This window comes from Rhinoderma darwinii, chromosome 1 (assembly GCF_050947455.1).
Source record: "Rhinoderma darwinii isolate aRhiDar2 chromosome 1, aRhiDar2.hap1, whole genome shotgun sequence".
NCBI lineage: Eukaryota > Metazoa > Chordata > Amphibia > Anura > Rhinodermatidae > Rhinoderma > Rhinoderma darwinii.
This window is the reverse complement of record NC_134687.1, coordinates 320732531-320747451: the sequence shown is the minus strand read 5'-3', so window position 1 is coordinate 320747451 and position 14921 is coordinate 320732531. Positions and strand designations below refer to the sequence as shown.

The 14921-nt window shown below is 38.9% G+C and overlaps 1 protein-coding gene across 2 annotated transcripts in view; it reads left to right on the top strand.

Annotated features, from left to right (window-relative positions):
* HSDL2 (hydroxysteroid dehydrogenase like 2) overlaps positions 1 to 11204 on the top strand; it is a 43891-nt gene extending 32687 nt beyond the window's left edge. For both annotated transcript variants that reach the window (XM_075825597.1, XM_075825596.1), the window contains exons 8-12: positions 2058 to 2252; positions 3791 to 3862; positions 4765 to 4908; positions 5757 to 5885; positions 10625 to 11204. In XM_075825597.1, the coding sequence (XP_075681712.1) occupies positions 2058 to 2252; positions 3791 to 3862; positions 4765 to 4908; positions 5757 to 5885; positions 10625 to 10737 (653 nt within the window). In that variant the 3' untranslated portion in view covers positions 10738 to 11204. The remainder of the gene's footprint in view (positions 1 to 2057; positions 2253 to 3790; positions 3863 to 4764; positions 4909 to 5756; positions 5886 to 10624) is intronic.
* The last annotated feature ends 3717 nt before the right edge of the window (positions 11205 to 14921 follow it).

The following is a 14921-nucleotide window of genomic DNA, read 5'->3' as shown; positions in this document are numbered from 1 at the left end:
GATGGCCTAATATGAAGGCAGCGTACCAGTATGTCCATCAAATTCTGCGTTTAGAAGAGAACAGCCTGTTATGTAACACTTCTTTCTGTCATGTAAAAAATTGAAGCACTATACAGTTTAAAGAGGAAAGACATATTGAGTCTACTACGATTAAATATAGGTTTTTAATTGTTCTATAAATACCTCTATCTAACTCATCTGTTTTCCTGTAAGAACACTCTGGTTGAATGCAAGCTTTTCATAATGGTCAGCCCTCGCTAGTCACAAGATATGTTTCAATATGAATCCGTTTCAGAAGCCGAAGGTTGTTTTTGAACTAGTGGTTACACTGGATGAGCTTGAGGGAGTTTTTATTTTTTTAAAACATTAAATTACTTAATATAAGGTGTATAAATTAAAATTAAAGGGGTTTTCCCATGAAGGACATTTATGACATATCCACAGGATATGTCATACATGTCAGATAGATGCGGGTCCCACCTATCTCTAGAACAGGGCCCCCTAAACCCCGTTCTAGCTTTTTGTGCTCACGCTGCCTCCCGGCCACTTACTGATTGGGAGTTAACGGAAACGCTGAGCTATGCTGTTTCTGTAAGTCCCATAAAACTGAATAGTAGTTACGGAAACAGCGTAGCTCGCATTCTACGCTGCTTTCGTAACTGGCATTCACTACTATGGGTGTTACGAAAACCACTTAGCTCAGCGAGTTACGCTGTTTCTGTTATCTCCCAATCAGTAAGTGGCCGGGAGGCAGCGTGAGCACAAAAAGCTAGAACGGGGTTTAGGGGGCCCTGTTCTAGAGATAGGTGGGACCCGCATCTGTCTGACATGTATGACATATCCTGTGGATATGTCATAAATGTCCTTCATGGGAAAACCCCTTTAACCCTCTTCTCTTTTTCTGTCCTTATTTCCATTGAATCCGTTTATTAAATAAAAGTGATTACCTCAGATATTTTGACTGTTTCCCAAATTCTTTCATAAGATGGCCATAGACGGGACAATTTGCCCCTGATCGAACCAGCGTTCCCATATTTATTACTATCAGGACTCTGATTGCTAAAGAGTGATTTATTCCTTGATCTTTGCAATGATGAGGATATCTTTCTATGCATGAAATCATTTTATCAGTTATATTGTATTGATGCACATTTTGTTTTCTGATTACTGCTAATATTGTACAATTACTGTTTTGTACTGACAGCTGAAAGAAAATGTATAACAAACGTTTAGAATATAAAAATTATAATATTTTGACACACACAAATACATAATAGGGGTTATAGGGGCCATAGTTCCAATTCGACACTAGCAATCCGCTGATCCCCATGGGTTCAGCTGCTGTAACACTGTTGATCAGCGGTTATTGCCAGGGAAGCTAAGGGCAGCCACATATTAGCTGAAATGAAGTATTATAATGGGTGATTATGTAATACATTTGTTGCGGCAGCATCTCTTTGCAGAAGCTTTCTACTCTGGCTGATAGTTTCCCCCCACCACCAAGACCAATGACATTAAGAGACCACATGGAAAGGAAAGCAGCATGATATTTTCAATTCAGAAGATGATTTTAACACTTTTTAAGGCTTACTTTTACCTTTTGGTGGAACTTTATGGAATATATTTGGGAATTTCTTATTAACTTTTAAGTCTGTAGCGGGCTGACCTGAAATTTGGGCCATTTTTAAGTACACGAGGCTACCCTCTTAATGCTAAATTATTTTAACAGTATTTATATGTTAAAGCTTATTAAACATGATGGTGATATATCCATTGACAACAAAAATATCAAAGGGGTTTAAATTGTAAGAAAGCTGCTATGGTAAAAGAATTGTTAGACACCCTATTCTAAAGATTATATGTAAAATACTATACTTTTTATAAAGGGTTGGATCAAAGGCAAACTGACCTGGGCTGTCTCCTGTCTTCAGACTTTCCACCTTCATAGCAGTGGTGTAAAATCCAGTTCTACCATTATGCTGCATTGTTTAGTATTGGTAGGCTTTTATTTTAGAACATTGACCTAACAAGTATTGTGCTTTCCCTACTTTTCACAGCTATACATACAGCTGCTATGGATATGCTGGGAGGATCTGGGGTGGAGAAGCAGTGTAGGACTGTTGACATCATGGCTGATGCTGCGTACTCCATTTTGACCAAGCCAAAGCATTATACAGGAAACTTTCTAATTGACGAGGAGTTCCTGAAGACTGAGGGGATCAAGGACTTTGATGTCTATGCGGTATCGCCAGGTGCTGCTGACTATTAAAAGCTTCCACAATAATATGAATTTGATTGTACTATTTTGTGAGTTTGTCACAGCTATTCATCTGATCTCGTACTTCAACTAGGATATGTTGAACTGGGTAAAAATATATAATTATAATTATATAGCCAGAGAAAAAGGAAAGCCGCACAGCTCCAGTAATGGGTGCAACTCCTTCTAGGCTCAGGCTACGAGCTCTCTGATGAACCGCAAACAAAAGGAGTTGAGGCAGCACACCAAGTTAGTGAGTAAAAAATGGGATGTGTTTATTCACCCCACAGGCAACGTTTCCATCCTGCTTTCTGTGATCTTTCTCAATCCTCAAGTCTTGAGAAAGATCCCAGAAAGCAAGATGGAAACGTTGCCTGTGGGGTGAATAAACATCCCCTTTTTTTACTCACTACCTTGGTGTGCTGCTTAAACTTCTTTTGTTTGCTAATTATATAGCCATGTATTGGGGACTTTCTGGGAAAAACTAAAGCTTATTGTGTCTATATGATATCAGTAAAACTTTTGTTCTACCTTTTATGGTTTATATATAACCATAAAGGGGATTGTGATTCATAAAAATAAGAAGCTGTGTATGTGTAAAAAAAAAAAGAATGTTTCCAATCCAACGTGGACGGTCCCCTGCCGGTCTTTGTTTACACCGTTGCAGCAATTTAGTGATTGGATGCTGTTGGGATGTCTGCGTTGTAAACACACACAACTGTGGGGAGGCAACTGAAGCGTCCGTGTAGATGTGGCAGGTTATTTGAAAGGAGAGGATGTAAAAAAAATTTAACAATTTTTTTTTATAAATCCTAGAAAAACCCTTTATACTACATATTTTCATTTTTAAACACCAATTTTAATTACATAAAAAGGAGATCAATGTTGTATAACATAACGTTATTGAGAATGTATTATATCCCAGAGCTTTCTCCGTTCTGCTGGTTGCTATTGGAAACAGTCAACAAACTTGACACATCCAGAACAGTAGAGATTTAACCTGGTGCAGCTTTGGACTGTAAGGAAAAACCCACTTTGTTTCTAGCACCGATGTGAATAAGCAGTGTTTACACTAGTTGTATACCATCGAAAAATAACTTATTGAATCAATTAAGAAGATGTGAAAGAAGTGAATGTTCAAGGTGACATCTTGTAATATTTTCTTTTAAAAAAACAAAACACTTTTCTAGTAAGGAAATTTCAGAAATTAGCTGGCACACATAGGGTTATTTAGATGGACCAGAATATACCACATCTTAAGGTTCAAAGAAAGAGGCATTAATAAGTGGTGAGACATAAAAAAAATCCAAGAACACATGATTTATGAAAACTGTTTTTCCGTTAGACAGTTTGTATGAATCTTCCTTATAATGTCTATAGTTCTGGACTCTAGGTCGTAAGTCCATTCTTCATTTAGATTAATTCTTTCCATAAAGTGTAAAATGTTTCTCACCTTTGAACATAATCTTTAAGACTCCCCCCTAAAGTAAATTAGCATGTTGTATGACAAATGTTTGATGTTTTTTTCTTTAGGACATCCATTGCTTCCAGATTTCTTTTTAGATGAGGCTCCAGATGACGTCACCAGCACAATGGAGAAGCATGGTATGTTCCTACACCCTCCAGCCTTTTAAATTGAGAGGTTCTGTAAAAGTTGGATTCTGAATTCCATATTCATCACTAGAGCATCCTCCTTCTGTTTACTAATTGTTTCAATACTATATCCATACCATATCACCTTTATGGAACAAAATTGAACTGTCCTTATAGTGCCAATCCGGAGAAAAGCTGAAAACACTGCAAGGCAATACCTGTGGGTCTACGAAAATATTGTCTGTGAAGTATGGCTAACACTGGCATCCGTCACCTACAGACTATTATAGGATATGTTATCATGAACACAATGACCTTTTTACAATGTATAAGTTAAATGGTTCCCATAATAGTCTATGGGTGACGGGTGTGACTGTTAGGCACCCGTAGACTATTATGGCATCCATTTCACTTATACGACATGAAATGCTATTAAAAAGCTCATGACATTTACATTTAGTAGTGTACATACAGTGGCATACGTCAACCATGGCAAAAAAAAATTATACTGCACATTATACGTTAATTTGCGGTATCCGGTTGTATGGAATAGCGTAGTCTATTACGCTATTCCATACTTTTTTTTAAAAAGGGTTTACCGATATATACCAGCCCAAAGAGTGCTACTGTCGGGCTAATGTAGCCCTATGGACACGTTAAGCGCGTACGTCGCGCGTTTTCCTGGCGTACACGCTAAACGTACAACACAAACAAGATGTGAATAGGGCCTAAGTGAGACTTTGGAGTATTGCCCGCTTTTGCTCCGTCTCACTTACATTTTTTGTATTTTGTTTTTTGTTTTTTTTTTTTAAATTGCTAGTTGTATTATAATTTTATTGGTAATTTTAACCGTTTTTTTAAATCTGTCCATATACTGTCGTTTTTTACTTTTTCTCTCTCTTCAAATATTGAAGGTGGCTCTGCCGCGTTCAAGGAGGGTAAACAGGTGGCTTCAAGTCCCAAGGGACCTGTAGAGGAGACTTTTACTCTGATTCGAAAATCTATCAATGAGGAGACTGTAAAGTCTGTACAAGGAGTTTACCAATTTGTGCTTGCAGGTAAAAATTATCGATTAGATCTTTGTTAATGTTAATGTGTTATATGCAATCATGATCTTCTGGTACTTGATGTCAAAATTCAGAGCTCCAAAAATATAAAGTGCAGATATTTTTTTTTATATATATACCAGTAAAAGATGGGGTTTAAAAAAAAATTTGATTTGGGAGACACATTTTCTATTGGTATATTTGTGTAATACGCAAAAGCTGTCCATCCAGTACTTGGATGATTATTTTTACTTTATCCAATGTTTTGCTTGTACATATATGAATTCTAAAATGACTATACTTAACAGAGGTGGTTGGATGTTTTAATTTTAAGACTGAGGTCAAAATTACCAAATTGCCAGTTAACAAGCAATTTTGTCTGACTTGCACGTCATGTAATTTTTCCCAGACAATTTTAATATTCATCATGTGACAGTATGTTTGGGAATCAAACCTGCCTAATGTTTGATAAGGAAATTTGAGAATTAAAGGGGTTCTTTGGGACTAACGTTGTTGATTTTTAAGGGTCCGACCTCCGGGACCCCACACCAATCAAAACACGAGCGGTTGTGCCTGCAACTGCACCTCCGTACCAGGAACAGCCATCCGTTCGAATGACACTGTGCTTGTGTAAACATAAAGGTGATCCCTTCATTGTGCTAAATGGCGGGGGTTACTTCAATAGCAGACACTGTCCATGGACAAGAGTGGCGCTACTTCTGGAAATAAAGACGATCCATTTTTTTTTTGTCAAATGCCTATCAACCTGTTTAATGCTTTTAAAACTGTAATAATATGACTAGTTATTATAGGGTGAAGGACCTGACAATAATAATGGTTATTTTTGCTTGCTGCTTTAGGATCAGAGGAGGGCACTTGGTATATGGACTTGAAAAATGACAATGGTGGAGTTGGAAAAGGCGAGCCACCTATCAAAGCAGATGTGGTGATGAGTATGGAAAGTGAGGACTTTGTGAAGATGTTTACAGGTTGGTTCATGGTATTTTGTGATGGGTTGAGTATTGGATATCATCTGCAAATAGAATCAATAGCAATAAGATGGTGAAAACCTTTAAGATTCAAGAACTTTCAGAATTGATTAGTGAGAATGATGTTAGACATATAGTTTAGTGCTCTAACAAGATATTTATCAGTGACATAGTGAACTGTAGCCAACTTGTATCAATGCTGTTGTTTGTATTTATTAGAACGTTAAAGTGCTGCTGTCATGAGACGGGCGTCTTCTAGGTACAGCTGTAGCCAAGTTTAGCTAGACTCTGATAACTTGCTGCATCGTGATATCACACAACAAAAGCCATTGAAAAAAGTCAAGTAAAATTTTCTTGCCATTGTGTATTTAATGAGTTAAGAGTCCAGATAAAGATGCCTACATCTGAACATAGCAGTTATGCATTGGGTGTTAACCGCTTTTGTGGTCACTGTAAAAGAAAAAAAAAAAAAAAAGACATGCAGGTTGTGCTTGAAGAGGAGAGCCCTGTCTGTAAGCCCCCGTCTGAAAGTGCTCTCCTAAAGTGCTGTCTGCACATTCTTTTCATTGGCTCTGTAGACAAGGCAAACCGCATTCCCAAAGCTCGGTTCAGGGAGGAGAGACTCCAACCAGTCTGTTAATTCACTTGTCATTCTTTTGGTGTACAGAAATGGCATCTCTGTTATCCACAGAGACTAATGAAAATGGAAAGCAATATACAAAAAAGATGGTCTCCAGGCAACTTATTTCAAAGGGTTATTGCCCTTCTCAAAATACAAAACAATCATAATTACCTTTACTAGACTATATGTGTGTCACTCATGTACCTTCTAAGGGTATGTTCACACGAGTTTTTGCAGGCTGAAAATTCTGCCTCAAAATTCCGTCTGGAATTTTGTGGCAGATTTTGATGTGCCTGCACGCGGTTTGCCGTGTATTTCACCCGCGACCATTGAGCGCCACGGGCGAAAATGTCGCTGAAAACGCTTTCTCTACCTCCCATTGATGTCAATGGGAGGTCAGAGACGTAAACGACCGAAGATAGGGCGTGTCGCTGCTTTTTCCCGCAAGCCGGTCTTACCGCTCACTTGGAAAAAACGCCTCCGCCTCCCATTGAATTCAATGGGAGGCGTTTTCGGCCGTTTTTTGTCGCAGTTTCCATGTCAAACATGTCAAAAAACTATGTGAACAGGGCCTAAACGTGATCCCAATAATCGCAAAAAATATTATAATAAGAATAGGAATAAAAATGATTTAAAATAAAATAAGATTGCTCTAATAATAAGCGCTTTATTGCCTACCTCGGGGCCCTCGTGGTTCGGTTGAAACAACATTGCAAATGCACTTCTTAATCTCCTATATGTACACTCCAAATATAAATAAGAAGGTATCTAAACCCTAAATTACAACGTAGAGTTGGTATGAGGAGACTACTATTAAGTCCACTTCGGATGTGTGTTGTCCATATTTATTAACCTGTTGCCAATAGGTGTGTGGTAGATGCTATGTAACACTGTAACAACCAGATGTTTTTCACATGGAAGTTTATCAATAGATGTTACAATTTTTAGATACAGTGAGTGCTAATTTTAACATAGTCAATTAAAAGATTGTTGGTATGCTATCATAAACCCTATACAGTTTGCACTCACCGCTCCTACCATGTCCTCGTGTAAGTTTGCAGTTGCGCAGTCACTGGTGGAACACCACAGCAATTTCTCACCACTTGTGGTTCTATCCTTCGCCGGTCGGTAAATTTGTTTGGCGCATGCTCCATATCTCATACAGGTTCACTGGGGCTTGTAGTGCCACATACCTCTTGTGCGCTGGGGCTTGTGGTGCCATGGAATGTATGCAGGTGTGCTGGAGCCAGTAGCACTAACTGAAGATCCATCTTATAGACTAATTCAGGGAAAGGCAAACCCCTTTGACCAATTTCCTCCTGGAAAGTAGAGGCAAGACGGGGACTCAAAGGTCTTTATTAAATTAATTAATTATTTTTAGGCCCAAAATTTTAAGTTAACTAACTTTATAATATATTTGTATATGGTCTTCAGTAAGCTCCCCTGGTTGTGACTCCATGTAGATTTGTATCACTTAAAGAGGCTCTGTCACCAGATTTTGCAACCCCTATCTGCTATTGCAGCAGATAGGCGCTGCAATGTAGATTACAGTAACGTTTTTATTTTTAAAAAACGAGCATTTTTGGCCAAGTTATGACCATTTTTGGTATTTATGCAAATGAGGCTTGCAAAAGTCCAAGTGGGCGTGTTTAAAGTAAAAGTCCAAGTGGGCATGTATTATGTGCGTACATCGGGGCGTTTTTACTACTTTTACTAGCTGGGCGTTCTGACGAGAAGTATCATCCAGAAGAAGCAACTTCTCTTCAGAACGCCCAGCTTCTGGCAGTGCACAGACACAGCGTGTTCTCGAGAGATCACGCTGTGACGTCACTCACTTCCTGCCCCAGGTCCTGCATCGCGTCGGCCACACCGGCACCAGAGGCTACAGTTGATTCTGCAGCAGCATCAGCGTTTGCAGGTAAGTAGCTACATCGACTTACCTGCAAACGCTGATGCTGCTGCAGAATCAACTGTAGCCTCTGGTGCCGATGTGTCCTCGTCCGACACGATGCTGGACCTGTGAGTGACGTCACAGCGTGATCTCTCGAGAACACGTTGTGTGTCTGCACTGCCAGAAGCTGGGCGTTCTGAAGAGAAGTGGATGATACTTCTCGTCAGAACGCCCAGCTAGTAAAAGTAGTAAAAACGCCCCGATGTACGCACATAATACACGCCCACTTGGACTTTTACTTTAAACACGCCCACTTGGACTTTTGCAAGCCTCATTTGCATAAATACAAAAATGGTCATAACTTGGCCAAAAATGCTCGTTTTTTAAAAATAAAAATGTTACTGTAATCTACATTGCAGCGCCTATCTGCTGCAATAGCAGATAGGGGTTTCAAAATCTGGTGACAGAGCCTCTTTAATGTGAAAGGCATTCTGTAGCAGAAAAATGGAGCTCTGACCCATATAAAAATATCGAAAATATAAAACCAGCTCACTAACCCATGTCAGCAGTTTCTGACTCCAAACAATCCTCCATGTGCACGAATGTGTTCTGGTGCAGTACCACAAGGTCCAGTAGAGACTTAAACAATTACAGAGAGATGCCCGCACTGTGGGGATAAAAACATTGCTTTATTCAGGAATACAGGAGATAAAATCCAAACCGACTGAACACTAAGGCGTTTCAGGCAAACATCCCTTTTAGTCAGAGCATAATTGGTAACTTCCTACAGATGTATAAATAAATACCTTTGGAACAGAAACTCCCACAGGTCACCTGACCTTAAGCATTTGTGGCACTTAAAATGCACATATATTTTTATAATTACTTGACTATATTTATATACGTTGATCACTGACACATTGTTCACTTAATAGTGTATATTTTAAACCAAAGGGTGCCCAGGTATTCAGCACGATCCAATAGGCTTCCCTATTCAATAGGGCATACCTATGTTCTACGCCTCTATTAGGTAACCTAACCCTCTTAATAGCCCTGAATAAAAAAATCTTGTACTGCCAGCTCGGACTAAAGAGAAATGTTGGGACACCACCGATGTGTTAGTAATTTTCCTGTTACCTATATCAGATGGATGCTTACGTATGCTCACTATAAGAGCACACATCGTGCATCCCACATTGGAGACGGTATAAACTTACATTCAATCAGATCTACTACTAATCTTGTTTTGCATTTAATACACGAATAGATGTTGTATGTCCTGATATTTATCGCTTGAAAGGCCGTGGTTACTCAAGCAAATTTGCTTGGCTTGCATATTTTTTGTCAGCGTTTGTAAAAGCTGTCAAGCATGTTAGATGCTGCAGTCCTTATTGACTGTGGAATCTAAGGTGTTAAACTGCCAGGATCAGAGTTATCTCTGATCCCGTCAGTTGCAACAGGACCATGGCTGTGTATTACAGTCTGGGTCCTGCTGCTTATCGCGTGGGCACAGTGACAGTGCCCGCACGATCAGAGCACTGTTATAGTACAGCAATTGTCCTTTGAGGACTTGTGCCAGTTCCATACTATTACGACGCTGGACACAAAGGTGTTAATCAGAACTGAATTTTGGACCTAAAGTCAAAAGTATACACTTTAACTCTATTGTGTGTGAGCTCCCACAATTCATTGCTCTTCGGTAACCGGAATCTTGAATGTAACTTTGTCAAGATGCAGAGCACATATTTACAACTTTCTACAGTCAAAATATTTAGAGTTTTTCTCTATAGTTTATGTATTTAGTGATGATCATCATGCTCTATATACTTCTTTTATATAACACCAACATATTTCGTAGTACTGTACAGAGATTGCCATCACTCATATTACAATACATTACAAGCTCAATTGCCTATCTCAGACAGACACGAACACTAGGGCCAATTTCATAGGAAGCAAATTAATCTACCAATGTGTCTTGGAGTGTGGGAGGAAACCGGAGTACCCAGAGGAAAACGACGCAAATGCTCGAGAACATGCAGATGTTACTTTTGGTCGGCTTCGAACCCAGGACTCGGCCACCGTGCTGCCCATATTACACATGTTTATTCAGTTTAATAGTGATTATTAATAGTCACCATTGACCACTTTATTATTGGAAGTAATATGTATTTGTGTACACCAATATTATAATAAATACTATTATGGGATTTCTTCATTACACAGGGAAACTGAAGCCTACAATGGCCTTCATGTCTGGAAAGCTGAAGATCAAAGGAAATATGGGCCTGGCAATGAAACTGGAAGCACTCATGGGCCGGATGAACTCAAAGTTGTGATTTTACTGTAAAATCCCAAGTCAAAATGTCACAAAAAGATGAGATTACCTGACCACAGACTGTAACTGTTTATGCATAGGCTGTGTAAAGGGAAGGGCAGTAAGCTTTAAAAGGGTTTTCTGAGTTATTTAAAATATGGGGTATATGGGCATGTACTCGCTGCAGATATGTCAGTAAACAGCGGCGGGGAAGAACGGAGTGGCAGCTCTGGAAAGACTGGGATATGTGAGGTGAGGAAAGGTCTTTTATTTAGTTTTTTGCTTCCCCCCTACCTTGGCCAATTTTTTTAATAACTCAGAGAATCCCAAGCTACTCCTTAGAAACTAATTTTACCAAAATAGATCTTCGTATCGCCTTTTTGTATTGGGGCATCAATTAATTGATTACATTTATTGATTCTCTAGTCTAATAGTAAATACTACACTTGCAAAACAGCTTTTCTAACCATTAAAATCCTAGGTCTGGGATGTGATTCTGTTATTTGTTTAACCGTCTCTGTACACCACCATATTCTGTGTGGTGAGATTTGTGGATAAATGCCCATATTTCATGTAAAACACTAAAAGCTCAATCAAACAGTGCACACAACATCTTCCTAACCTTTCCATATTACTGTTAGTTGCACCAGTTTTGTTCATTGGTAAGACATGCCACTAATATTGGACTATACAGCTCTGAGTGTTGTCCATGCTTTTTTTTTCCTGGTATATCCATGATTCACCCCAGTTTCTCAAGCACTGTACATAACATTATCTACTTCCTCCTCCAAGCTCCATTGCCAGTCCTAATGCAGCAGGAGTGAAGTGCCTGTTACAGGACCTGTGGATTCTCTGAAGCAGGGCTTTTCCTTCAGCCATTAGAGGGAGAATACATTTTCCTATTAAAGCCTTGTATCAAAGAGGGGAGACAGTGACAATCTGTAAGTGAAGAGTTTCTGTTCATGTTACATTAGTATTTTTGTACAATAACTGATTAAATACTACTGTCGCGTTTAATCAGAAATAAATGTCAAAAAAATTAAGACAAGTTTGCATTCAGTTACGATCGCTGGAACAAGTTTCCACTGGTCAGTACGAATTCTTCTGAAAACATGAATATAATACGAATAGCTAATTATAGTCTTTTCAGTTGTTAAAATACAAATAAAAAAGATCTAGCACTCCCTAGGGTAGCAACGTCTGGAACCACAGCGTGGAGGTATATGGCATTTCACAAATGGTTACTTGCCTTCTAAGGTTGTGCAATGCAGGCACAACTCCGTGAGGAGCTTAGTAGATGTTGAGTGGGGAAGTACACTGGATCACTGATGTCAGCCAGGAAACAGAGCTCCCATGGGTGAGACTGCCGCCACAGAACACTGTACATGTACAGAACGCTAAAATCTAGGACAAAAAAATTTAAAGCAACTCCTTTCTGGTTGGGTGCTGTCTAACCAAGCAATGATGCAAAAAAATAATAGCAGCAGGAGATGTGAACACCGCATAAGATACAAATGGGTTTATTTATAAGAGTAACTTAAAAAACATGGTAATGCGTTTCTATCCTGAACCAGGATCTTCATCAGGCAAGGAAGTCAGGTAAGAACTGCCTTTGTATACTGTCTCAGATAAGAACAAAATTGGAAATAATCCATACAACATTCATTAAACATATTAGATCTTCATACATTATAATGATGTTTTATATATCTGTTCGGAAGCAGTCTTGGCCACAAGCCAAAAATCAAAAATGAGTTACCATGGATACGAAGACGCTATTCTATGTTTGACAGATTCCACGGCGCCGGGAGAGTAAACTTAAACCTCCAGCCGTCCTACCACAGGTTGAGGAAGCTAGATAAAGATGTTTTGTATATTCACCAGGGACCCCAAACATCCATTATGCGGATGTATTCATCACAAACTAATGTTAGATAAATTAAGTATAATATATAGATTCGGAGTAAAAACTTAAATAAAACACACGACATTGTGCCGAAAGGGGTGGGGGGGACACCAATCAGGAGGTGGCCATATCAGAGGGACAAATATAAACATTGGACACCGAAAAGTAATCAAATAAATAATCAACATGAAGTCTAAGTATTATACTAACCCCTTAAGGACACAGCCAATTTTTTCAATTTTGACAGGTGTCACTTTGTGGTAATAACTTTGGAATGCTTTTATGTATCCAAGCAATTCTGAGATTTTCTCGTGACACACATTGTACTTTCTGTTTATGGTAAAATTTGGTCAATATATTCAGTGTTTATTTATGAAAATCACCAATTCAGAGAAAATTAGCAAAAATTTGCATTTTTCTAAATTTACATGTATCTGCTTGTAAGACCGATAGTAATAACACACAAAATAGTTACTAGTTAACGTTTAGCATATGTCTACTTTATGTTGGCATCGTTTTTTTAAAAGTCCTTTTTATTTTTCTAGGACGTTACAAGGCTTCTAACTTTAGCAGCAATTTCTCACGTTTTCAAGAAAATTTCAAAAGGCTATTTTCTCCGAGACCAGTTTAGTTTTGAAGTGACTTTGAGGGCCTTATATATTGAAGTCTCCATAAATCACCCCATTTTAAAAACTAGACCCCTCAAAGTATTCAAAATCGCATTCAGAACCCTTTAGGCGTTTCACAGGAATGAAAGCAAAGTAGAGGGGAGATTTTCAATTTTCATTTTTTTTGCCGAAATTCATTGGTAATAGATTTTTTTTTCTTTGACACAAAGTTTTACCAGAGAAACGCAACTCAATATTTATTGCCCAGATTCTGCCGTTTTTATAAATATCCCACATGTGGCCCTAGTGTGCTAATGGACTGAATCACAGGCCTCAGAAGCAAAGGAGCACGTAGTGGATTTTGGGGCCCTCCCTTTTTTTAGAATATATTTTAGGCACCATGTCCGGTTTGAAGAGGTCTTGTGGTGCCAAAACAATGGAAACCCCCCCCCCTGAAAGTTACCCCATTTTGTAAACTACACCCCTCAAGAAATGTAATTAGTGGTATAGTTAGCCTTTAGACCCCACAGTTTCTTTGCTAAACTAATTGGAATTCGTCTGTAAAAGTAAATGCTTTACAAGGAATAAATGAGAAAAAGCACCCCAACATTTCTAAAGCATCTTCTCCCAATTACGCCAATGTCCCATATGTGGTAATAAACTGCTGCTTAGACCCACGGCAGGGCTCACAAGGGAAAGCGCACCATTTGGATTTTGCCATGTGCCATGTCATGTTTGCAGCTCTCTGGAGGGACCAAAACAGTGGAACCCCCCCCCCCCCCCAAAGTGACCCCATTTTGGAAACTGCACCCCTCAAGGAATATTTCTAGGGGTATAGTTAGCAGTTTGAACCCACACGGTTTTTGCAGAATTTATTGGAATTATGCCATGAAATTGAAAATCTAAATTATTTCTAATAAAATTTAGTTTTAGCTCATATTTTTTCATTTTCACAATAAAGGAGAAAAAGCACACCAACATTTGTAAAGCAAACTCTTCTGACACACGGCATGGCTTAGAAAGGAAGGAGCACCATTTGACTTTTGGAGCTCAAGTTTTGCTGGAATGGTTTGTGGCGCCATGTCACATTTTGCAAAGCCCCTGAGGAGCTAAAACAGTGCAAACCCTGCAAAAGTGACCCCATTTGGGAAAGTACACACCTCATGGAATTTATCTAGCAGTGTAGTGAGCATTTTGACTCCACTGGTTGTTTTTTTGCTGAATTTATTGGAAAATTAAAATCTACATTCTTTCCACTAAAATATTGAATTTTTTTAATTTTCACAAGGAATAAAGGAGAAAAAGCACCCCAACAATTGTAAAACAATTTCTCCAGAGTACAGCAATATCCCATATGTGGTAATAAACTGCTGTTTGGACACACAGCAGGGCTCAGAATGGCAGGAGTGCTACTTGGCATGCAGATATTGCTTGATTGGTTTTTGGGCGCCATGTCGCATTTGCAGAGCCCCTGAGGTACCAGTACAGTAGAAACCCCTGAGAAGTGACTCCATTTGGAAACTATACCCCTCAGGGCATTCATCTAGGGGTGTAGTGAGCATTTTGACCCCACAGGTGTTTCATAGATTGTATTAAAATTAGGCAGTGAAAATGGAAAAAAAAAAATTACCCCCCAAAAAATGTAGTTTTGCTCCCAATTTTGTTTTTTTTCACAAGGGGTAATAGGAGAAA